A 27,339-nucleotide genomic window follows, 5' to 3' on the forward strand; every position below is an offset into this window, starting at 1 on the left:
TCAGGATTATGCCTCTGCCATTCATTCAAATTAGACTGGTTTGGATTTCTCCCTGACCCATATGGCTGCCATTTTCACCACATTCTGGAACAGCCCCTCTATCCATTTAATAGGCTCTTTATAGATGCACACTTCCTGATGGACTAGCTTTTAACCAATCACCATACACTTCCCTCCTGTCTCCAGTCCACCACAGAAGGCGGAACTTCCCTCTTACTCTCGTCCATAAAATGGCCTCACCTGCCTGTTTTTCCCTTTACTGGATGTGTGTTTGAAATGGAAGTGCTGTGCTCCTCTTCATTTGTTTGACTTTTTCATTTAATAACTTTTCTGGTTGACATTTTGTCTATCATCTGTTTCCTGTTTCCAGCCCTATTTGTCCTATTCCATGTTGTAGGCAATTTGATGTTACTAGTTATGTGCTTACTGTTGCAGATGAATTACCCATCCTTTACCATTTATCCTATTTCATCGAATAAAATATCATCAGCCCAATCGCCTGCGTTTAAATGGACATACCATCACAAGATTCCAGGCCGAGCAGCACCCCCCACAGTCCACCAGTTCCAATGCCAGTCAAAATCCAGGCATTTCATTGAAATGAACAATAAGCTGGTTTGACATACTGTACTATTGAACTGAGAGCTGTCTTGGGGAAAAACACATGACTGCAACAAACATTCTTGAATGTGATCCCACCCCAATAGTTATTATTATTTTGGTTGTTGTAGACACAAAGGTGAAGGGGCAACACTTTACATAACGTGTCAACCTGTTATAATATGGTCGTAACACTCTTTTTGACAGATGACTGATATAAGGGCAGGTACGTGATAGGCCTATCTGGCTTATATGATTATGATGGTCATAATGCTTCTTACAAAGTTTATTTTCTTAGTCCAAATAAAGTGACACAGGATGGTCATAATGCTTCATGAAAGTTAGTTAAAATATGATGAAAAAAACATGACTGTAAAGAATTCATTACAACAACAAAGGATTTAAGAAACAAACTTTAAAACAAAGGGAAAGTTCTTGACACTTATGTAGGTGTCATAACCAGCCATAAAATAACGCAATATTTGTCACAACAGGTGTAAATATATGGGTCATGACAGTCTTATGACAGGTTATGACAAGGTCATAATGTGTTATGACACTGGGTGTCAAGTAAAGTGTTACCGGTGAAGTACGTCCATCCATGCAGGGGTTGACAAACTATTATCTACAATACACTTTAAAGCCTATGACCTGAGGGATTGTATTTATGCAATTGAATTTGTCAGTGTTGGTGTTTGGGATGACCAGACGGTATGGGGAGGAAAGGTTGGATATTGTCTAAAAGCTACGGTAAGGAAGAGTTACACAATGACACGATAGGCTTTAACTTTGCACTCTCCTGAACAGGCCCCAGAAGCCAGCAGGTTTCAAGATAAGGAGGAAGCCACAATGTTTTACAAATGCTTTGGAGTGCATGCCATAAAGCTTTCTCTAGTCTAAGCCATGTGAACATGTATCTAATCACACAAATACAATAAATAAAAATAGGAGAGACGGTCCAGCTGATCTACAGTAACAGTGAGAGACACAGTCAGCATACAGTGTTCTCTCATCTGAAGTGTGTCGTAATCACAATGTACACCCTCAAACCAATTAAACACCTGCATCAATCAAAGTGTCTTTGTATGGCGGATTTTACACGTACATTTGTCATAGGACTTTCCACAAGAAACCCAGACTCAAACCACCAACTCCCCCAGAAACCCGGACTCAGACCACCAACTCCCCCAGAAACCCAGACTCAGACCACCAACTCCCCCAGAAACCCAGACCACCAACTCCCCCAGAAACCCAGACTCAGACCACCAACTCCCCCAGAAACCCGGACTCAGACCACCAACTCCCCCAGAAACCCAGACTCAGACCACCAACTCCCCCAGAAACCCAGACCACCAACTCCCCCAGAAACCCAGACTCAGACCACCAACTCCCCCAGAAACCCGGACTCAGACCACCAACTCCCCCAGAAACCCAGACTCAGACCACCAACTCCCCCAGAAACCCGGACTCAGACCACCAACTCCCCCAGAAACCCAGACTCAAACCACCAACTCCCCCAGAAACCCGGACTCAGACCACCAACTCCCCCAGAAACCCGGACTCAGACCACCAACTCCCCCAGAAACCCAGACTCAGACCACCAACTCCCCCAGAAACCCAGACTCAAACCACCAACTCCCCCAGAAACCCAGACTCAGACCACCAACTCCCCCAGAAACCCAGACCACCAACTCCCCCAGAAACCCAGACCACCAACTCCCCCAGAAACCCAGACTCAGACCACCAACTCCCCCAGAAACCCAGACTCAGACCACCAACTCCCCCAGAAACCCAGACCACCAACTCCCCCAGAAACCCAGACCCAGACCACCAACTCCCCCAGACTCAAACCACCAACTCCCCCAGAAACCCAGACTCAGACCACCAACTCCCCCAGAAACCCAGACTCAGACCACCAACTCCCCCAGAAACCCAGACCACCAACTCCCCCAGAAACCCAGACTCAAACCACCAACTCCCCCAGAAACCCAGACTCAGACCACCAACTCCCCCAGAAACCCAGACTCAGACCACCAACTCCCCCAGAAACCCAGACCACCAACTCCCCCAGAAACCCAGACTCAGACCACCAACTCCCCCAGAAACCCAGACCACCAACTCCCCCAGAAACCCAGACTCAAACCACCAACTCCCCCAGACTCAGACTCAGACCACCAACTCCCCCAGAAACCCAGACTCAGACCACCAACTCCCCCAGAAGCAGCAGGCCTGCGCTAGAGACCCATAAAACCAAGGCCATCAACATTTACAGCAAGCTGTTCAAAGGCAGAGTGAGGTTTCGTTCCACACCATAAACCCCTGCAATGAGTCGGCCACATCCTGCAGTCAATCGGTACCAACAATCTGCACTCAATTGAGATAGCTACTGGGCCATTCTGGGTAAGGTATCTGGGTCCATACTGCAAGAGACCAAGGGCAACGATTGGGGCTATAGACTGGCTTCTGTGGTTAGTGTCGATTCTGTGATTCTTTCTCCTGCTGTCGATTGGTGAGCAGTAGCTGGTGGGCAGTAGCTGGCTTCTCTTACCTCAGATGGGGGAAGATATTATGGGCAGGGTGGAGAGTGGCATAGTGTGTGAAATAGTTATCTACATCTCTGGAGGAAGCATAGGGAGGGGAGAGGGTTCTCTCTCACTGACTGCACTTTGCTGTCTGCGCTAGTTTTGTGTAAGAGACATTACTACAGAATGTGTGTTCACAAAGACATTACTGAGCTAAGGAGAGACGGTGAGGGGAGTGAGATGGGGATAGAGAGAGAGATGTAGGGAGAAAAGGAGAGACGGTGAGGGGAGTGAGATGGGGATAGAGAGAGAGATGTAGGGAGAAAAGGAGAGACGGTGAGGGGAGTGAGATGGGGATAGAGAGAGAGATGTAGGGAGAAAAGGAGAGAGATGTACTGTAGAACATCTGGAAGACTGAAAGAGAAGGACAGGAAAAGACAAGAGACAGACATTCAGTATTTAGGCTATTGAAAGAGAGAGTCAGACAGATGGAGAGAGGGATATCTTCCCTCTGATAGGCGGTGCGACAGGGCCAACGTCCCAGATGGCGTGTGTACCTGGCGGCCATCGACGACTAAACTAGGCAGCTGAGGATATGTGTTTATGTAATGAGATCTCGCATTCATTCATTCACATTCATTCATTAAAACCTGGAAACAAGGTTCGCTGAATTACGGACCTCTTCCAACGAATAAACCTTCCCGAAAAACACCACCACACAACATCCTGTGTCCATTTCCAGCATATTCCCTGGAATATTTCCAGCATATTTACAAACCTGGCAACGCGCCACTAATTCACACAAAGGATACAGCGGTAGAGCTTTGTGTACTGGGGAGGTAGAGAGAGAGAACAGGAGAGAATTAGATGTGACAACATTGACAGTCAGGATAGCCAAAGTGTTTGACGTAATAACAATGTGCTTCATTTGGTAAACTACTGACTGAACACAGTCCAAAACATGTTTTTACTGAGTCATCAACAGCACCTGCTATTTGCAGCTACACACAGTAGTATATTGTAATTAACAAACAATAAAATGCGGAGGAACACACACACGCCCGTGCACATACACAGGCACACAAGTACTGCATTCATATTACCTCACAATTAGTGAAATTAGAATTAAACACGCTCACAGCTTGTCTTATATCTCATGTGTTTTTGTTCTATCTTGTTATTTTTAGTAAAACATTGTTATTGATTACTGCATTGTTGGGGTTCGAGCTGCAAGAAAGACATTTCACTGTACTGGTGCACCTGACATTACAACTTGTCTGGAGCCGGGTGTTGTGTGACCTGTTCAGACTGGGCCTGCTCTGACTGTGATGAGTGTGCCAAGTCCTCGCAGGATGTTGCTGCCTGGCATACACCCACGCACAGACAGGCACAGACACACAAACTGTACACAATCTGGCAGCCAGCCACTCTTTTAGTGGGTAGAGGGGATACACTGAGGTGGGCCAGAACAGAACAGGCCAGAAAACATAAAAAATTCATCCCTCTCTCTCTGGCCAGATGTCATCCTTCTGCCCCCAGGAAATGACCCTGACCTGCCTGTCTGCCTCCAGGGCTTCAGAGTCCTGGCTAAGACAAGAACACGCTCTCAGGCTTTACATAATCAAACCAGCGCCTAGGATTGTGCCAAAGCAAGGCCTCCAACCTAGAGTTGGAACGTGGCCCCATGGTCGACACCGGGGTTCAGAAATCACAGCAATGGGACATCCATAGAGATACATCTACAGTTGAAGTCGGAAGTTTACATACGCTCAGGTTGGAGTCATTAAAACTTGTTTTTCAATCACTCCACAAATTTCTTGTTAACAAACTATAGTTTTGGCAAGTCAGTTAGGACATCTACTTTGTGCATGACACAAGTAATTTCCCCAACAGTTATTTACATTCAGATTATTTCACTTATAATTCACTGTATCACAATTCCAGTGGGTCAGAAGTTTACATACACTAAGTTGACTGTGCCTTTAAACAGCTTGGAAAATTCCAGAAAATGATGTCATGGCTTTAGAAGCTTCTGATAGGCTAATTGACATCATTTGAGTCAATTGGAGGTGTACCTGTGGATGTATTTCAAGGCCTACCTTCAAACTCAGTGCCTCTTTGCTTGACATCATCGGTAAATCTAAAAAAAAAAATCAGCCAAGACCTCCACAAGTCTGGTTCATCCTTGGGAACAATTTCCAAACGCCTGAAGGTACCACGTTCATCTGTACGAACAATAGTACGCAAGTGGGACCACGCAGCCGTCATACCGCTTAGTCTCCTAGAGATGAACGTACTTTGGTGCGAAAAGTGCAAATCAATCCCAGCACAACAGCAAAGGACCTTGTGAAGATGCTGGAGGAAACCGGTACAAAAGTATCTATATCCACAGTAAAACGAGTCCTATATTGACTTAACCTGAAAGGCCGCTCAGCAAGGAAGAAGCCACTGCTCCAAAACCGCCATAAGAAGCCAGACTACGGTTTGCAACTGCACATGGGGACAAAGATCGTACTTGTTGGAAAAATGTCCACTGGTCTGATGAAACAAAAATAGAACTGTTTGGCCGTAATGACCATCGATATGTTTGGAGGAAAAAGGGGGAGGCTTCTAAGCCGAGGAACACCATCCCAACCGTGCGAGCAAGGAGGTCTACAAATCTGACTCAGTTACACCAGCTCTGTCAGGAGGAATGGGCCAAAATTCACCCAACTTATTGTGGGAAGCTTGTGGAAGGCTACCCGAAACGTTTGACCCAAGTTAAACAATTTAAAGGCAATGCTACCAAATGCTAATTGAGTGTATGTAAACTTATGACCCACTGGGAATGCGATGAAAGAAATAAAAGCTGAAATAAATCACTCTACAATTATTCTGACATTTCACATTCTTAAAATAAAGTGGTGATCCTAACTGACATAAGACAGGGAATTTTTACTAGGATTAAATGTCAGTAATTGTGAAAAACTGAGTTTAAATGTATTTAGTATGTAAACTTCTGACTTCAACTGTATGTGTTCTACCTGCTTAAGGTCATGTGAGCTTGGGTGTAAGTCTGTTTCTCTGTATCTGTATTGGTCAAGATGGCGTTGCCTTGCCAAACAATTGTGTGGTTTGAATACCCGTATACAGCGACAGCCATGCACTTAGTAACGCTCAACACACCAATTCAGGAAGTAGAGGAACATGTAACTATAGAGAACTAATACTGACACCACCCTCATAAGGGCTTCAGCAGACTAGACCTGCTATGACAGATCTCTAAGCCCAGTCAGATTAGTATTGCAGGAAGCTGTTCTGTACTCCTCAACAGTCACATTAGAGAGGAAAGACCACAGCAGACGAAGCTGCTTATATCTCCCGTGACACTAAGACAGCAAAAATAGTTTGGACTTATAGTTCCATTTACATTCTACTGATCCACACTTGAAATTCATGGCATTCGTTCTTACCTACAGGGACTTCAAAAGTGCATTTAATAAGAGGGAGAATCAACAGCATGAAGTTAAGTTAGTACTAAACTTGTATCGTAAGCATGGACTCACAAATAGTTATATGTAGCAGTAGGCTACTATAGCAGTGGCCGAATGAAGAGTAGATTTCCAGTATAGGAATACAGGTCATGATGCAACATGTTGGGTGAAAGACACTATTGCATTGGAGGTTGAAAGGATGCTGTGTGGTCAAAGTAAGTGGGTAGTGGATCTCTCAGCACACTTGGAAAATGGTTGTGGATCAAATCCAGCTTTGAAGTCATGAAAGTTAAATGAATAATTAATCCCCCCCAAAAATGACTAACAAACATTTGACATTAAAATGAAGTCCAAGAAAGACCCTGAAAATCACACTGCTCTAACCATGACACGTTATAAACAAATCACATCACACATATTACAAAACCAACAGGGAAACAGATTTCAGCTGTGCCGCCAATCACTGACCCAGTGTCATAGGATACTTCAATCCTCTAATGGTTAAGGCTAAGATTGGGAGTTATTTAATCTGATCCTAGATCTGTGGATAGAGGCAACTTCTCTCCAGAGCAATGACACTGCTCTGAATGTGTCACACTAAGTTTGAGTTGAGCAGCAGAAGCACTACTGGTGGCAGACAGGGAATGTTATGTTAAATGGTGCCAGAGAGATCATGCAAGTAAACCCTGCTTTCTTTTCCTCACAAATGTGTTAAAACACACACTCTCATTTGTTTTTTGTCTACAAATGACACAAAGTGGAAACCCATTTAGACACCTCAACCTCTAACTCATAGTCGTATAGTAGGCTAGCCTATATGTATATCTCATATCATATTGATGATATCATTTCCCACACTTTTCCCTTGAGCAAGGAACATAGGTCCCTAAACTGCTCATTGGGACTGCCCTCGGACTGCCCTCTGCTCCAGCCTCGCCAACCTAATGTGTGTGTGTGTGTGTGTGTATCGGGGGGGTTGGATAAAAAACACAGACACATGGTGAGACCATTCCTTCCTTCCTTCCAATGAGACAAACCAAATCTCTCCTCAGAGAACTTATGACAATGTACACTGCGTTTTCATAGCATGTCTAACTCAATCTATTCAAATTGGAGATGATTGAGGGAGTTCCCCATTCCACCCTGTAATGTTTTAATTGATATTGACTGGCACTTTGTGTATTCAAATGTATTTATAAATACCTTTTTACTTCAGCAGATGTCACAAAGTGCTTATACAGCAACCCAGCCTAAAACCTCAAAGAGCAAGCAATTCCTATCTAGAAGGGCAAAAGCAGGATCTGCATTGTTAAAAACCTTCTACTAGCTTTAGGGGACTTTACTTGCTAACATAATGTGATGTATGAGTCATATTAAATCTATGGGCTTGAGATGTGTCTGGAGAGAAAGAAAATATACAAAAACTGTTAAACTCTCTTAAAGAGATTTACAGAAGCAAACATTCACTCACAGCCCCAACCTTATAATCAGATCACCGTAGCAACAAAATGTGCCATATCTAGGCCATAACACTCTAAAAAAGCGGCCGACTGTCAATCTGAAAATAGGGCTTTAAAGCTTGTGTTGAATTTTGTGGCTTCTACTTTACCAGTCACGATTAGACAAATCTTGTTCTTGGGTACGAAACAGATTAAGAGACAGGTTGTTCTGGTTTGAGTGAGTGTGTGTTTGTGTGTGTGTGTGTGTGTTTGTGTGCGTGTGTATTTGTGTGTGTGTGTTTGTGTGCGTGTGTATTTGTGTGTGTGTGTGTGTGCGTGTGTGCGTGTAGGTATTATCTGGAAGAAGCAGCCTCAACTTCCGTCCGTCGTCTCACAGCCAAAACTGTGCTGCTAGCTGCGAGGATTAACATCCCAGAATCCACCTGGACAGGGGGAGAGAGATTCATCCACCCCTAGCCAGATAAAAAGCCTTATCCCTGTATTCTCACACATATCCTTACTTTTCTTCTCTGTTTGGAAAGCCATCAAATCAAATTGTTATTTGTCACATGCGCCGGATACAACAGGTATTACCGTGAAATGCTTACTTACAAGCCCCTACCAACAATGCAGTTAAGAAAAAGAGCAGCAGTAAAATAACAATAGCGAGGCTATATACAGGGGGTACCGGTACAGAGTCAATGTGGAGGCTATATACAGGGGGTACCGGTACAGAGTCAATGTGGAGGCTATATACAGGGGGTACCGGTACAGAGTCAATGTGGAGGCTATATACAGGGGGTACCGGTACAGAGTCAATGTGGAGGCTATATACAGGGGGTACCGGTACAGAGTCAATGTGGAGGCTATATACAGGGGGTACCGGTACAGAGTCAATGTGGAGGCTATATACAGGGGGTACCGGTACAGAGTCAATGTGGAGGCTATATACAGGGTGTACCGGTACAGAGTCAATGTGGAGGCTATATACAGGGGGTACCGGTACAGAGTCAATGTGGAGGCTATATACAGGGGGTACCGGTACAGAGTCAATGTGGAGGCTATATACAGGGGGTACCGGTACAGAGTCAATGTGGAGGCTATATACAGGGGGTACCGGTACAGAGTCAATGTGGAGGCTATATACAGGGGGTACCGGTACAGAGTCAATGTGGAGGCTATATACAGGGTGTACCGGTACAGAGTCAATGTGGAGGCTATATACAGGGGGTACCGGTACAGAGTCAATGTGGAGGCTATATACAGGGGGTACCGGTACAGAGTCAATGTGCGGGGGCACTGGTTAGTTGAGGTAATATGTACATGTAGGTAGAGTTATTAAAGTGACGTATGCATAGATAATAACAGAGAGTAGCAGCAGCATAAAAGAGGGGGGACAATGCAAATAGTCTGGGTAGACATTTGATTAGATGTTCAGGAGTCTTATGTGTTGGGGGTTGAAGCTGTTTAGAAGCCTCTTGGACCTAGACCTAGAGAACAGTCTATGACTAGGCTTTTGTGGTGTCTTTTCACCCATATGAAAGCTGCAAGATAAGTGATCAATCACCAATTGATTGAGACCTGGACTGGCAGGTGTGTGCACTGGCCAATCAGTGGCATTGTGTCCATATATTTAGGGGGTAAAGGCTGGGGGCTAGGGGTCACTTTCCTCCACAGCCAGTTAGAACCCACTCCACTACAACCAGATTGGTGGAGGGGGCAGACATATCAGCTTGCCCCGCCCCCCTCTATAACCCTGATCTGTAGGTCCACTTTGTGTGTTATTGCCTCTGACATCATGCTGGGTTAGCTATAACCAGGTGAGGCACGAGTGACTGGAGCTTCTGCTCTCTCTGGGCCCTTCCCATTTCAGTCTATACTCCCTACCAACCTTCCCTTGTCTCCTACCCCCTTTGAAGTGTACAGATCTGAATGGACTGTGTAGGATGTGATAGCAAGATCTACTTAACTATATTTAGGCTATAATATCCCTTTATTACATACACCTATCCGGTTACTTCAGATCCGCACAGAGTGAATGGTTAGGTGGCTAAGGGAAGGGAGTAGGGAGTGGAATGGAACTTGACCCATGTGATCGCGGTCTGGACCGGAGCCCGATCCCTCGCTCGACATGGGGGAGAAATAAAGGCGGAGGGCAGCAGCGTGGACAGCTGACAGGAACCAATGTTCGGCCAAGGTCAGGGGAGGGAGAAAGGGGACGCGCAGGGGCTCAGAGGTCTGACAGGAAGCAGTGGTCAGCAGGTGGGAGAGGGTTAATGTGGCGACTGTGCTCCGATGTGGCAGGAACCACTTTCCTGGCAGGGTCAGTGGAGGGGGGAGTGTAAGTCAGGTAACACAGCCACAGTGCCAGACAGGGAGTTCTACAACCCCGAGGCCATGTACACGTTAGCCCTTAAATAAATGACCTGTGTTTACACACACAAACTGACGCCATCATTGTTTTTCCCCACACATACAGTATATAGATGCACTCACTCACACTCCCTATGCATGATAAGTATGACAGACAGCTGCCCTGCTTGGGCAGAGGTCTCAATGGTGGAGGAACCAATCAATATTGCATAACCTACAGTTCACCGTCCCCCCAGCACCCTCTCTCTGTGTGTGTGTGTGTGTGTGTGTGTGTGTGTGTGTGTGTGTGTGTGTGTGTGTGTGTGTGTGTGTGTGTGTGTGTGTGTGTATATATATGTGTGTATGTATGTCTGTCTGTGCCCACAAATATCCTCACGCACATTATTGAACAACCCCCCGGCTGAAAAATATAAAACACTTGAAAAATGCATGAGGGAAGATAATGAAAAGAAAGTGAAGAAAACAGAAAATAAAATAAAAGTATTGAGCAGACAGGAGACAATAGAGGAGACAGCAGGCAGCAGAGAGGAGACAGCAGGCAGCAGAGAGGAGACAGGAGACAGCAGAGAGGAGACAGGAGACAGCAGAGAGGGGACAGCAGGCAGCAGAGAGGAGACAGGAGACATCAGACATGAGACAGTAGAGGAGACAGCAGGTAGCAGAGAGGAGATAGGAGACAGCAGTGAGGAGACAGGAGACAGCAGAGAGGAGACAGCAGGCAGCAGAGAGGAGACAGCAGGCAGCAGAGAGGAGACAGCAGGCAGCAGAGAGGAGACAGGAGACAGTAGAGAGGAGACAGCAGGCAGCAGAGAGGAGACAGGAGACATCAGACATGAGACAGTAGAGGAGACAGCAGGCAGCAGAGAGGAGACAGGAGACAGCAGAGAGGAGACAGGAGACAGCAGAGAGGAGACAGGAGGCAGCAGAGAGGAGACAGGAGACAGCAGAGAGGAGACAGGAGACAGCAGGCAGCAGAGAGGAGACAGGAGACAGCAGAGAGGAGACAGGAGGCAACAGAGAGGAGACAGGAGACATCAGGCAGCAGAGAGAACACAGCAGGTAGCAGACAGGAGACAGCAAGCAGCACAGAGGAGACATGAGACAGAAGACTGAAATCTTCCAGCCCAGCCCTCCCAAAGGTTTCTGGGAAGACAACTAGGGAGGTCTAAAAATGTGCCTGATGCATTAGCCAAGACCTAGATCCATCATAATTAAAGTATTGCGCAGACAGAACCCAGGGAGTTCACATGTCTTGAATGAAATCTTCCAGCCCAGCCCTCCTAAAGGCGTCTGGGAAAACAAGTCTCCAGTTGGGGCCTTCTACTTTTACACTGGAACTAGGGAGGTCTAGAAATGTGCCTGACGCATTAGCCAAGACCTAGATCCATCATTGTGAATGCTAACTAAGCTAACTAGGCCAGTAAATCAGAAAAATAAATGACCTGTGTTTGAGATGGGACGTATAGCTCTGGATCGCATTCATTATAGCACATCGAAGCAAAACGTTTTGCAACGGAAAATGAAAATGAGCGTTTCTATTGAAGTTCAGATAGTCCCTCCCTGTTTCAGTATGGCTTCTTGCTTTGGTGCCTAATGAGTAAGACCTTTGTCAAGTCTCTTAGCCCTTAAAGACCCGGCGTCAGTTTCCTTCTGTGAGCGAATGCAAAGCCTTTCAGCTGGTTTTAATTAACTCAACCAGAGACAATGATTCATTAAAATGAGTGCAAAGACTTTTTACTGAGGATACTGACAAAGACTGGAGAACTTCACACTGGTCCCAGGACGAAGGGATTTTAATACAGACACAGAAGTAGGTCTAACACACACACACACACCTCCACAAGGTGGTACAAACTCTCATGAGACCCTCTCTATTTTACCAATGTCCAAACAAACCAATTGAAAGTGGGCTTCGGATGTTCAATCCAGACTAAATATGTGTTCAGTGGTTATAGGTTTCAACCATCAGTATCCATCAACTTAGCACCGTGGTCCTGGAATTCTCTCCTGAACAATTTAAAATGTGATGATCTAGTTTCGTTGGTGGAGTTTAAACACTTGATCGATGTATATATCATAGAAGAGTGTAATTGTTTTTAGGCCAGCTGTTTTTAGTCAAGATGTTTGTGTTGTTAATGTAAAATGTTTGTTGTATTGTATGTGTGTTTATAGTTTTGTTTAATGTTGTGTTAGTGTATTGTTGTTTTGTCTGAAACGTTGTTCCCCCTGCTGCTATTGGACCAGGTCTCTCTTGGAAAAGAGATGTTATCTCAATGAGAAAAAACCTGTATAAATAAAGGTAAAATAAAAAATAAAATAAATCAACCATCATAATCATTCCCAGATCCACAGCCTTTACCGGTTGGGCTTTGACACACAGAGGGATACAGAGAGAGAGGAAGCATGGTGAGACAGGCAGCGTGGTATAAGGAGACAGGCAGCGTGGGATAAGGAGACAGGCAGCGTGGGATAAGGAGACAGGCAGCGTGGGATAAGGAGCCAGGCAGCGTGGGATAAGGAGCCAGGCAGCGTGGGATAAGGAGACAGGCAGCGTGGGATAAGGAGACAGGCAGCGTGGGATAAGGAGACAGGCAGCGTGGTATAAGGAGACAGGCAGCGTGGGATAAGGAGACAGGCAGCGTGGGATAAGGAGACAGGCAGCGTGGGATAAGGAGACAGGCAGCGTGGGATAAGGAGACAGGCAGCGTGGTATAAGGAGACAGGCAGCGTGGTATAAGGAGACAGGCAGCGTGGGATAAGGAGACAGGCAGCGTGGTATAAGGAGACAGGCAGCGTGGGATAAGGAGCCAGGCAGCGTGGGATAAGGAGCCAGGCAGCGTGGGATAAGGAGCCAGGCAGCGTGGGATAAGGAGACAGGCAGCGTGGTATAAGGAGACAGGCAGCGTGGGATAAGGAGACAGGCAGCGTGGGATAAGGAGACAGGCAGCGTGGGATAAGGAGACAGGCAGCGTGGGATAAGGAGACAGGCAGCGTGGGATAAGGAGACAGGCAGCGTGGGATAAGGAGACAGGCAGCGTGGGATAAGGAGACAGGCAGCGTGGGATAAGGAGACAGGCAGCGTGGGATAAGGAGACAGGCAGCGTGGGATAAGGAGACAGGCAGCGTGGGATAAGGAGACAGGCAGCGTGGGATAAGGAGACAGGCAGCGTGGGATAAGGAGACAGGCAGCGTGGGATAAGGAGACAGGCAGCGTGGGATAAGGAGACAGGCAGCGTGGGATAAGGAGACAGGCAGCGTGGGATAAGGAGACAGGCAGCGTGGGATAAGGAGACAGGCAGCGTGGGATAAGGAGACAGGCAGCGTGGGATAAGGAGACAGGCAGCGTGGGATAAGGAGACAGGCAGCGTGGGATAAGGAGACAGGCAGCGTGGGATAAGGAGACAGGCAGCGTGGGATAAGGAGACAGGCAGCGTGGGATAAGGAGACAGGCAGCGTGGGATAAGGAGACAGGCAGCGTGGGATAAGGAGACAGGCAGCGTGGGATAAGGAGACAGGCAGCGTGGGATAAGGAGACAGGCAGCGTGGGATAAGGAGACAGGCAGCGTGGGATAAGGAGACAGGCAGCGTGGGATAAGGAGACAGGCAGCGTGGTATAAGGAGACAGGCAGCGTGGGATAAGGAGACAGGCAGCGTGGGATAAGGAGACAGGCAGCGTGGGATAAGGAGACAGGCAGCGTGGTATGTTGGGCTTGTCGGCCCCATCAGCGGTCTGTCAGAAGGATGTGTCAGGAGCAGACGGAGCGTGACCAACGTTGTGTCAGCAGCTAGCTAACCCAGCACTCCCTCCCTGGAGGAGCTAACACTGACAGCCATGCAGCCTCTACAGTCTGCAGCATCTCCTCTCTGACACACACACACACACTATATGGCTAGTCTACACATCATCATCGTAGTTTAACATCTTTAGCATTTTTTATCAAACTGCTTCAGATCTAACTTCTCTTATCCATTAAACACAAACATCAACATGCAACAATTTCAAAGATTTTACCGAGTTACAGTTTATGTAATGAAATCAGTCAATTGAAATAAATTAATTAGACCCTAATCTATGGATTTCACATGACTTTCACATTGGTCACAGATACCTTAAAAAAAACGGTAGGGGCGTAGATCAGAAAACCAGTCAGTATCTGGTGTGACCACCATTTGCCTCATGCAGCGTGACACATCTTCACAGAGTTGATCAGGCTGTTAATTGCGGCCTGTGGAATGTTGTCCCACTCCTCTTAATAGCTGTGCAAAGTTGCTGGATATTGGCGGGAACTGGAACACGCCGTCATACACGTCGATCCAGAGCATCCTAAAAATGCATCATGGGTGACATGTCTGTTGAGTATGGAAGAACTGGGACATTTTCAGCTTCCAGTTATTGTGTACAGATCCTTGCGATGTGGGGCTGTGCATTATCATGCTGTAACAAGGTGATGACGGGTGATGAATGGCACGACAATGGTCCTCAGGATCTCGTCACGGTATCTCTGTGTATTCAAATTTCCATCAATAAAATGCAATTGTGTTCGTTGTCCGTAGCTTATGTCTGGTCAGACCATAACCCCACCTCCACCATGGGGCACTCTGTTCACAATGTTGACATCAGCAAACCGCTCGGCCACACAACGCCATACACGCTGCCATCTGCCCGGTACAGTGGAAACTGGGATTCATCCGTGAAGAGCACACTTCTCCAGGTGCCAGTAACCATCGAAGGTGAGCATTTGCACACTGAAGTCGGTTACGACGCCAAACTGCGATCAGGTCAAAACCCTGGTGAGGACGACGAGCACGCTGATGAGCTTCTCTAAGACGTTTGACAGTTTGTGCAGAAATTATTTGATTGTGCAAACCCACAGTTTCATCAGCTGTCCGGGTGGCTGGTCTCAGATGATCCCGTAGGTGAAGAAGTCAGATGTGGAGGTCCTGGGCTGGCGTGGTTACACGTGGTCTGCGGTTGTGAGGCCGGTTGGATGTACTTCCAAATTCTCTAAAACAACGTTGGAGGCATCTTATGGTAGAGAAATGAACATCCAATTCTCTGGCAACAGCTCTGATGGACATTCCTGCAGTCAGCATGCCAATTGCAACCTCCCTCAACTTGAGACATCTGTGGCATTGTGTTGTGTGACAAAACTGCACATTGTAGAATGGCCTTATATGTAATGATTATGCTGTTTAATCAGCTTCTTGATATGCCACAGCTGTCAGGTAGGTGGATCATCTCGGCAAAGGAGAAATGGTCACTAAAAAGGATGTAAACAAATTTGTTAAAGAAATAAGCTTTTTGTACGTATGGAAAATTTCAGGAATGTTTTATTTCAGCTCATGAAACATGGGACCAACACTTTACATGTTGCGTTTTTTTGTTCAGTGTAGATCAAATACTACCCTATGCTCTGGACAGTGAACATCAAATTATTTAATGATAAATTAAGTATGTAAGTATGAGTATGTAAGCCACCTGCTGTCATAGAATGTTTTATTCTCTAAGGTATTATACATTACAGACCACACACAAGCACTTTACCATAACAGTATTCATGTCCTGAGATCACCTCAAGACTTCACAGATTTGATTGACAGGGAGAGACCTCCTCTGATGATTTACTTGCACACTGAGTTCAAAGCACCAATAGGTAAGAGCACATGTTCTGACATCAAAAACAAGGCCCAGATTGAATACTTTGAAAACACAGCCTTCCCTTCAATAATCACAGATTTTAAATGACTCTAGATTGTCAGCCATGAAGTGGAAGCAATCGGTCAGCTATTCAATAGTGTCAGATCAGAGATGACGTCACGCAACGATGGAAGGAAGGAAGCAAGGAAGGAAGTATTGGAACAAGGCAAAGTATTGGAACAAGGCCATGTCCTTGATACAGACCACAAGAGAAAAATCATAGTGCCTTCCTACAACGCTCACTAGAGCGTGGCTCAGTAGTAATAAGAAAACAAAATGTATGAAAGCAAGATATATACAATAAAAAAAGGACTTGCACAAAAAAAAACAGGCTCTATTGATACAATTAGTGTATAAAATGTCCTGAACAGTATTGAACTTGATAGTAAACATAGTCGACAGATGCTATTCTGACAAATGCCTTAAGTCAAGGTTTAAATTTTTTTTTTAAACTGTGGTGGGGAGGCTTCCCCATACTGCGGACTCCATCTTTAAGGCTTTAGTTAGTCCAAATACACAGGTTTAGACCGTTACATTTGTACATTTTAGTCAACAGACGCTCTTATCCAGAGCGACTTACAAGAGCAATTAGGGTTAGGTGCGTTGCTGAAGGGCATAGAGAGATTTTTCACCCAGTCGGCTCAGAGATTCGAACCAGCAACCTTTAGGTTACTGGCCCAACGCTCTTAATCGCTAGGCTCCCTGCCGCCCAAACTTCACAGGGAAAAATACATGTACTTTGTTTAAGACGACAGAACACAATCATGACCATTTGCAGAGTGCCACGACATCGACAAAGCCAAAGACTCATTGGGCACTTAGATATACAAAACCAATTCATTGTGTTTGACAACATCACTGTAGAATCACAACAGATAATGCTGGTGCATTTCATTATAATATAGATTTTCCTAGTTAAAAAGAGCATAGAAAAATCTCTCCATATTGCATGCAATTTACCCCAGTGCAGAAAGAATCAAAATGCCTTTTGTCTATGGTCCCCTGATACAATAAGAAAAGCCTAATAGTTCATGTGATTGTTGTGACTGTTATGGCATGCTGAAGAAGGCAGAGCAGTAGAAATGATGGATTTTTTCCTTTAGCAGATCTCCTGTTCTTCACCTACTCTGATCTGAGAACGCAGGCTAAAGCAACATGGCAGATGACTAACGGACATTGGCTCTCACCTGTCTGGCTCTTTCAGATCAATGCAAGGAGAGGAGACGAGAACTATTTCCATTATTGAGCTACGCCCCCTTTAGACTAATGCGCTATAAGGAAACCACTTTAGACTAATGAGCTATGCCTCCCTCTCATTCCACCTTCTTCAGGATGTAGAGGATTCCGATATTGTCGATGGTGACGAAGGTGGAGAAGTCAGGTGACACGTGGATCCTTTTCAGATTGGTTCCTGTCGGGTAGAAGGTCTGGAGGGCCTCTCCTTTCTCCACGTTCCACCACTATGAGGGAGAGCAGGGGCAAGAGAGGGAGAGTGAGAGAGAATGAGAGAGGGTGAGAGAGACAGAGAGAGATTCAGTTTAAGTGCATCTCGAAGCTCCTACCACTGATGTACAGTACCCTGTAAGAGCCCTTCTGATAAATAGATCAGTGATGCAGTTTGGTCTTGTCAGCCACACACACACACACACACACACACGGTTTTCCTAACCGATTCTGTTCAATGCGACCTGCTAAGCTGTAATTTTTTCATTGAAGTTCCACCTCTCAGGAATCCACTATCAAAGACACCAAGTCAATCATATCCAGTGTGCGCGCGGGAGGTGTCTCAAACGAAGACATGCCAATCTTCCACATTTCCCAGAATAATATTCACTTCAAGCTCTTTTATCAAGCCAATGAAAACAGACAGTATCATCACACCACTTATCTCCCTGCAGAACATATTTCCACTTCCTCAATTCCATTAGTGGAAGGGAGAAACCTAGCAGCTTCTAACACCCAGCTGTTATTGTGGGTCTGAGGAAAAACCAGGACAAGTCTGTCTCCGAGAGAGTGTGTGCAGCATCAACTGTTGCAGTATTAGCAGTAGTATCCTTGTACCATCGTACTCAAGTACACACATTCTCACACGCAGACACATGTACGCACGCACGCACAAACATACCACAGACACAGAAATATTAATGAATCATGCAAATTCCTCAAACACACAAAAGGGGTCTCATTTTACATTCCCCTGCAAGTACAGCTTGCAAATGAGACCCCTTTTGTGTGTTTGAGGTGTTTGTATCATTCATTAATATTTGTGTGTGTGGTGAGTCTGACTGTCTGCCACTCTTGTACCCCCCTATCTCTAGTCTATGAGTGTGAGGCCCATGCTGTGTAATGGCTCGGTCTGTACACAACAATCCTCTGCAGGGGTTTAGGCCACGGTCTGTGGAATACCAACACCACTGTGTGTGCAGCGTATGGAGCGGGCTGCAGTGAAGTGGGGTGACTGAGCTCCATAGGGCCTCAAGCTGACTATTCTAGATCTATGAAGACTGAGGAATGGAGGGTCTCATTAAAACAAATAGGAGGAAAAACAGGATGTCTGTTTTGACTTAATGAGGTATGCTTCTGTGGAGAAGAGAGGGAGAGATGGAGGGAAGGAGAGAAGGATAGATGGAGAAGGTCCGGTAGGTGATTCCCTTTCAGATCCCTGTGTGTCACACACACACACACACACACAGCTGTTACATAACCATGCAACACAACAAGACAAAGGTCTTCAATATTTAACACCACTAAGATCTCTCTCTCTCTTTGTCTCTAAATGTATCTCTTTCTCTCCATCTCTCATTTTATTCTCTCCCCTCTCCTTTTTCACACACCCTCCATTTCCATATAAATATTTGGAGAGAGGAGAGATACAGTGAGGTGAGTTAATAATAAATAAACCCTGTACTGTAGCTTTAAGACTGCTGATTCTAATCCCAGACTGGGCAACACAGATATGGACCCATGGATATAGATAGTTACTGCTTTCAGCAATGCTCTTAACCATAGATAACTCTAGGTAGTGCTGCACTTGGAGTGGTGTGTGTGTGTGTGTGTGTGTGTGTGTCTGTGTGCGTGCGTGCGTGCGTGCGTGCGTGCGTCTGTGTGCGTGTGTCTGTGTGTGTGGCCTGCCTGTTGACAACAGAGAAGAAGGTTTCTGTAGTAACGGATGGATATAAAAATAAAGTACTATTCTTCCTATTTGACAGCTTCGCGTGATGGAGGAGGTGGTACCCCATACTGAGAGGAGAGAGGGAAGTGTGATTAAGTCTCAGAGGAAAGAAAAACAGCTTCCCCCACACACACTCATGTGCGCACAAAACTCCTAGTCTCTCAAACTCAATCTCCCTTGTAAATATCCTTTGATCGAAAGACCACCAGCAAGGGATGAGGATAAAGACAGACCACCAGCAAGGGATGAGAATAAAGACAGACCACCAGCAAGGGATGAGAATAAAGACAGACCACCAGCAAGGGATGAGAATAAAGACAGACCACCAGCAAGGGATGAGCATAAAGACAGACCACCAGCAAGGGATGAGAATAAAGACAGACCACCAGCAAGGGATGAGCATAAAGACAGACCACCAGCAAGGGATGAGAATAAAGACAGACAACCAGCAAGGGATTAGGAGACCGAATAAAGAGAACGAGAATGACAGAGGAGAGGACTTCACTCCACATCCTCCAAACTCTAACCCCAGAGAGAGAGAGAGAAAAGAGAGCATGTGGTTCCTGCTAAAGGGGTCAGCATGCTTCAGTTCAGCTGATGCCTAGCTGAACACGGCTAGCTGAACACGGCTAGCTGAACACGGCTAGCTGAACACGGCTAGCTGAACACGGCTAGCTGAACACGGCTAGCTGAACACGGCTAGCTGAACACGGCTAGCTGAACCAAACGAGTGTGCTCGCATACTGCCTTGAAAGACCTATGCTTGAAAAAGGAGGAAAAAGCAGAAATAGTACTGTTTGTCCATTTTGACATGCCGTAGCCAGGATATACTTCCTCAAAATAGTCTGAATTATTCCAAGAAATCTGTCATTCATTTTGCCGAAGAGATCTTAGTCGTGCAATTTTACATCTAAAATGTTTGGTGCAGCATCAATTTGACATGTAACTAAGATGTTTGGTGCAGCATCAATTTTACATCTAACTAAGTTTGGTGCAATATTTTTCAATTAAACAATGTGCTGGGGACAGTGTGTACATGTGGGGTACATGATGCGGGGAAAGACCGGGGCAAGGGAGGGAACAAACATGACAGTGACAAAGTCACTGTAAAATAGGTACACACAGAAACACACAGACACACACTACAAGAGGGGCCTTATTTGACAAAGGTCTAATGACCACCAAGAGAATACTGCAGTACAAGTCATGATGGAATGTGTGTGTCCTCTGTAGAACAGATGGTGCTGCTGATATGAACACTATTACTGTGCTGCCATTGATTTATGATGGTGTTAGCGAAGCAGAAAGATGCAATGTCCTGGTGTGTGTGCGCGCATACGTGTACTGTAAGCTGTGTTTTTCTTCATGTCCGTGTGTTTGTAACTTGTATGTGTGTGTGTGTGTGTGTGTGCCATCTTGAGTTCTCATGAGTTAGAAAACTTTCCAATCCAACAGCACAGCTTGCTGCCCCCTCCTGCCAAGTCTTCTAAAATGAACACTGATGATGATATCTGGATATACTAATATAGAATAACAACCAGTCTAACACACACACACACACACACACTGACTAAATGTGTTAGTATATGTACTGTGTGTGTCTAGTGAGTATTAGCTTATGCTAGAGTGCATACAGTACACTAGAATGAGCCTGTGTGTGTCAGTATGTTAATATGCAGGCTTGTATACTGAGAGTATGTTTGTGTGTGTCAGTATGTTAATATGCAGGCTTGTATACTGAGAGTATGTTTGTGTGTCAGTATGTTAATATGCAGGCGTGTATACTGAGCGTATGTTTGTGTGTCTATGTTAATATGCAGGCTTGTATACTGAGAGTATGTTTGTGTATCTATGTTAATATGCAGGCTTGTATACTGAGAGTATGTTTGTGTGTGTCAGTATGTTAATATGCAGGCTTGTATACTGAGAGTATGTTTGTGTGTCAGTATGTTAATATGCAGGCTTGTATACTGAGAGTATGTTTGTGTGTCTATGTTAATATGCAGGCTTGTATACTGAGAGTATGTTTGTGTATCTATGTTAATATGCAGGCTTGTATACTGAGAGTATGTTTGTGTGTGTCAGTATGTTAATATGCAGGCTTGTATACTGAGAGTATGTGTGTGTGTCAGTATGTTAATATGCAGGCGTGTATACTGAGAGTATGTTTGTGTGTCAGTATGTTAATATGCAGGCTTGTATACTGAGAGTATGTTTGTGTGTGTCAGTATGTTAATATGCAGGCTTGTATACTGAGAGTATGTTTGTGTCAGTATGTTAATATACAGGCTTGTATACTGAGAGTATGTTTGTGTGTCTATGTTAATATGCAGGCTTGTATACTGAGAGTATGTTTGTGTGTCTATGTTAATATGCAGGCTTGTATACTGAGAGTATGTTTGTGTGTGTCAGTATGTTAATATGCAGGCTTGTATACTGAGAGTATGTTTGTGTGTGTCAGTATGTTAATATGCAGGCTTGTATACTGAGAGTATGTTTGTGTGTCAGTATGTTAATATGCAGGCTTGTATACTGAGAGTATGTTTGTGTGTCTATGTTAATATGCAGGCTTGTATACTGAGAGTATGTTTGTGTGTGTCAGTATGTTAATATACAGGCTTGTATACTGAGAGTATGTTTGTGTGTCTATGTTAATATGCAGGCTTGTATACTGAGAGTATGTTTGTGTGTGTCAGTATGTTAATATGCAGGCTTGTATACTGAGAGTATGTTTGTGTGTCAGTATGTTAATATGCAGGCGTGTATACTGAGCGTATGTTTGTGTGTCTATGTTAATATGCAGGCTTGTATACTGAGAGTATGTTTGTGTATCTATGTTAATATGCAGGCTTGTATACTGAGAGTATGTTTGTGTGTGTCAGTATGTTAATATGCAGGCTTGTATACTGAGAGTATGTTTGTGTGTCAGTATGTTAATATGCAGGCTTGTATACTGAGAGTATGTTTGTGTGTCAGTATGTTAATATGCAGGCTTGTATACTGAGAGTATGTGTGTGTGTCTATGTTAATATGCAGGCTTGTATACTGAGAGTATGTGTGTGTGTCAGTATGTTAATATGCAGGCTTGTATACTGAGAGTATGTTTGTGTGTCAGTATGTTAATATGCAGGCTTGTATACTGAGAGTATGTTTGTGTGTGTCAGTATGTTAATATGCAGGCTTGTATACTGAGAGTATGTTTGTGTGTCAGTATGTTAATATGCAGGCTTGTATACTGAGAGTATGTTTGTGTGTCAGTATGTTAATATGCAGGCTTGTATACTGAGAGTATGTTTGTGTGTCAGTATGTTAATATGCAGGCGTGTATACTGAGAGTATGTTTGTGTGTTTATGTTAATATGCAGGCTTGTATACTGAGCGTATGTTTGTGTGTCTATGTTAATATGCAGGCTTGTATACTGAGAGCATGTTTGTGTGTCAGTATGTTAATATGCAGGCTTGTATACTGAGAGTATGTTTGTGTGTGTCAGTATGTTAATATGCAGGCTTGTATACTGAGAGTATGTTTGTGTGTCAGTATGTTAATATGCAGGCTTGTATACTGAGAGTATGTTTGTGTGTCAGTATGTTAATATGCAGGCTTGTATACTGAGAGTATGTGTGTGTGTCAGTATGTTAATATGCAGGCTTGTATACTGAGAGTATGTTTGTGTGTCAGTATGTTAATATGCAGGCTTGTATACTGAGAGTATGTTTGTGTGTTTATGTTAATATGCAGGCTTGTATACTGAGAGTGTGTTTGTGTGTCTATGTTAATATGCAGGCTTGTATACTGAGAGTATGTGTGTGTGTCAGTATGTTAATATGCAGGCTTGTATACTGAGAGTATGTTTGTGTGTCAGTATGTTAATATGCAGGCTTGTATACTGAGAGTATGTTTGTGTCAGTATGTTAATATGCAGGCTTGTATACTGAGAGTATGTGTGTGTGTCAGTATGTTAATATGCAGGCTTGTATACTGAGAGTATGTTTGTGTGTCAGTATGTTAATATGCAGGCTTGTATACTGAGAGTATGTTTGTGTCAGTATGTTAATATGCAGGCTTGTATACTGAGAGTATGTTTGTGTGTCAGTATGTTAATATGCAGGCTTGTATACTGAGAGTATGTTTGTGTGTCAGTATGTTAATATGCAGGCTTGTATACTTAGAGTATGTTTGTGTGTCAGTATGTTAATATGCAGGCTTGTATACTGAGAGTATGTGTGTGTGTCAGTATGTTAATATGCAGGCTTGTATACTGAGAGTATGTGTGTGTGTCAGTATGTGTAGAAATAACCCAGTCCACTGGAATAAACTGGCTGTGACAGGTGCTTGCAGCTTTTGCAGAGCTGAGCAGGTCTGTCTATTGAAGCTGCCCAGGGAAAAACTCTGACTTACATGATAGAAACACAGCCTGCCAGGCCCAGTCACAACACAGAGTGGGTATGTGTGTGAGAGAGAGAGAGATAGTTGGAGGGGAGGAGAGAGAGAGAAATAGGGAAAGAGGGAGAGAGATGGAGAGGCAGGTGTTTATATGTGTGTGAGCAATCTCTCTTAAGCGAGCACACTCAGACAAAGTGCCCAGGGATAATGCGTACAGATCCCTTGCTCTTTTTCAACTCCTACAGGCTCTGGGACAAGGTAGCCACAGGAAAGGAGATAGAGGGAGAGAGATGATCAAATAAAAGGTGAGAGAACTGAGTGAACTAGGTGAATACCAGTACACTGTAGGCCTATATTACAACTGTACACTGATGTACAAAATATACCACCTCCCTCAATGTTGTCCTCAGAAAAGCCTCAATTCATCGAGGCATGGACTCTACAAGGTGTCAAAAGCGTTCCACAGGGATGCTGACCCATGTTGACTTCAATGCTTCCCACAGTTGTGTCAAGTTGGCTGGATGTCCTTTGGGTGGTGGACCATTCTTGACACACACGGGAAACTGTTGAGCGTGAAAAACCCAGTAGAGTTGCAGTTCTTGACTCAAACTGGTGCGTCTGGCACCTACTACCATAACCCGTTTAAAGGCACTTAAATATTCACCCTCTGAATGGCACACACACAATCCATGTCTCAATTGTCTCAAGGCTTAAAAATCCTTCTTTAACCTGCCTCCTCCCTTTCATCTACACTGATTGAAGTGGATTTAACATCAATAAGCTTTTACCTGGAATCACCTGGTCTGTCTGTCATGGAAAGAGCATGTTCTTAATGTTTTGTACACTCAGTGTATGTATGTCAATGCCAGTGTGTGTGTGTGTGTGTGTCAGCACCCAGGACAAAGCAGAGAGAGAGGGAAACGCTGTCTGACACAACGGCTGCATTATTCAACAAATATTTAAATATTGATGCACAGTTAATCCTTTAACTCCTCCATCTCTCTCTCCCCTCCTCCAGCTCTCTCCCCCCTCCTCCAGCTCTCTCCCCCCTCCTCCAGCTCTCTCTCCCCTCCTCCAGCTCTCTCTCCCCTCCTCCAGCTCTCTCCCCCCTCCTCCAGCTCTCTCCCCCCTCCTCCAGCTCTCTCTCCCCTCCTCCAGCTCTCTCTCCCCTCCTCCATCTCTCAGTCTTCCTCGGTCTTCCCGTCTCATTCTTTCTTGCCCTCTGAGTCTTTTTTTTTTACCTCCCTCTCTTCATCCCTTCCTCTCCCTCCACCTCCTCTCTCTCGGAAGGGATGGCATTGTATCAATTTCTATATGCATATGTACTCTCTGTCCTGGCAAGACCGTGTGTGTGTGTGTGTGTGTTTCTCTCCTGTCTCCACCTACCTCTACCTTTCCCACTCTTCCCTAACCTTAACCCTCTACCTTTGTGTGTGTGTCTGTCTGTCGGTCTGTCTGTCTGCGTGTGTGTCGGTCTACATGTCTGCGTGTGTGTCTGTCTGTTGGTCTGTCTGTTGGTCTGTCTGCGTGTCGTTCTGCGTGTCGTTCTGCGTGTCGTTCTGCGTGTCGTTCTGCGTGTCGTTCTGCGTGTCGTTCTGCGTGTCGTTCTGCGTGTCGTTCTGCGTGTCGTTCTGCGTGTCTGTCGGTCCACATGTCTGCGTGTGTGTCTGCGTGTGTGTGTGTCTGTGTTTCTCTCCTGTCTCCACCTACCTTTCCCTCTCTTCCCTAACCCGTTCCCTCTCTTCCCTAACCCGTTCCCTCTCTTCCCTAACCCGTTCCCTCTCTTCCCTAACCCGTTCCCTCTCTTCCCTAACCCGTTCCCTCTCTTCCCTAACCCGTTCCCTCTCTTCCCTAACCCGTTCCCTCTCTTCCCTAACCCGTTCCCTCTCTTCCCTAACCCTTTCCCTCTCTTCCCTAACCCTTTCCCTCTCTTCCCTAACCCTTTCCCTCTCTTCCCTAACCCTTTCCCTCTCTTCCCTAACTCTCTCCCACATCTTGCCTCTCTTTCTCTCCACCATCTCATCCTGGGGTGTAAGGTATAACATGTCCCCTCTCTCTCCCACAGCCAAAGACAATTAACCCAGGTTTAATGAGAGAAGCATGGGAACAACAGGATTTGGGGGGGGGGGGGGGGGATACATATTTCACTACATCATGTTGGGTTTATGCCATGAGCCTGAAAAGAGATATACTGTAGCTCTCCCTCCAGGACACCTACACCACCCGATGTCACAGGAAGGCCATAAAGATCATCAAGGACAACCACCACCCGAGCCACTGCCTGTTCACGCCGCTATCATCCAGAAGGCGAGGTCAGTACAGGTGCATCAAAGCAGGGACCGAGAGACTGAAAAACAGCTTCTATCTCAAGGCCATCAGACTGTTAAAGAGCCACCACTAACATCGAGTGGCTGCTGCCAACATACTGACTCAACTCCAGCTCACTTTAACAATGGAAATTGATGGAAATTGATCAAAAATGTATCACTAGCCACTTTAAACAATGCCACTTAATATAATGTAAATACTGTACTCTATATCATCTACTGCATCTTGACATCTTTATGTAATACATGTATCATTAGCCACTTTAAACTATGCACTTTTACCCAACACCCCCACCTGATCTGTCTCTCTGTCTGTCTGTTAGAGACCAACTGTCTGCATTCCTAAACTACCAGTCATTTTGTACCTAACATTATGCTTTATACATTAGAATGTGTGTGTGTGTGTGTGTGTGTGTGTGTGTGTGTGTACACGCAAACACACATTAAGTTGGAGAAGCTGGAGCAGAGAGCAGCCAATGAGCAGTTTGGGTGGTCCTTACTCAAGGGAACGTTGACAATAGCTGGCTCTTTCAAAGACCGAGATGTATCTTTTGATCTTGGAATCAGAAAAATATGAACACACAAATATAATAACTGTACGGTGTCTGATCGTAATTTTATCCGAAATACACATTTAATTTATACTAAAACACAAGCCTAAAAACAAAACCTCAAACAAAATAAAAAAACACCCACCCCAAACCTACATACACACAAAGCCACCACATAGCACAGAACTGTGATTTAAAGTATGTGATGTGACAGGTAGTGCGTGTGTATTTTTAGAGGCATGTCTCTGCTCTGCGTGGAGTGTGGCTCTCCTGCAGCTCCTCTGTTGGGAACTATCAGTACGTGGTGTTATGGCTGGGGAGGAACAACAGATCTACACTGACAAGGTTCTCTCCTACTGACTCGCTCCACATGTCTTATCGGATGACTTCATCCAATCTATTTACCGACATAGATTGTGGTGTAAGAGTGCTGTATCTACAAGCATTAGAAAATGCACCGTTGTCATGGGAAGGCAACTGAGAGCCTTTTTATTACTAAACTAGGTGTTTGTGACGTTAAAATCGGGGGACTTGAACGAACCAATCAGCATAATATACATTTCTCGTCCAATATTGTTAGCTGACTGACTATTAAACATTATTAAAAGGGTTTCAGCAACAAGATATTTACAGATGGATTATTTAGCTTTATGGGGGACACAGATCACACAATTGACCTCCATCTCTCTCTAACTCCCACCCTTCCTTCTCTATGATTCTTTCCCTCACGAATGTACTCTTTCTTTCTCCCCTTTCCACCTCTCCAGGGGAAGGTCATATTAACCTTGACTCCTCTCTCT

At 45.0% G+C, this 27,339-nt stretch overlaps 1 protein-coding gene across 2 annotated transcripts in view; it reads right to left on the minus strand.

Moving 5' to 3' along the window:
- Window positions 1-15,890: 15,890 nt before the first annotated feature.
- apaf1 (apoptotic peptidase activating factor 1) overlaps window positions 15,891-27,339 on the minus strand; it is a 63,075-nt gene continuing 51,626 nt past the window's right edge. The window contains exon 26 of one of the 2 annotated variants that reach the window (XM_038996721.1): window positions 15,891-17,565. In XM_038996721.1, the coding sequence (XP_038852649.1) occupies window positions 17,419-17,565 (147 nt within the window). In that variant the 3' untranslated portion in view covers window positions 15,891-17,418. The remainder of the gene's footprint in view (window positions 17,566-27,339) is intronic. The other variant, XM_038996720.1, reaches the window with a different exon arrangement.

This window comes from Salvelinus namaycush, chromosome 6 (genome assembly GCF_016432855.1).
Source record: "Salvelinus namaycush isolate Seneca chromosome 6, SaNama_1.0, whole genome shotgun sequence".
In the NCBI taxonomy this organism is placed as follows: Eukaryota; Metazoa; Chordata; class Actinopteri; order Salmoniformes; family Salmonidae; genus Salvelinus; species Salvelinus namaycush.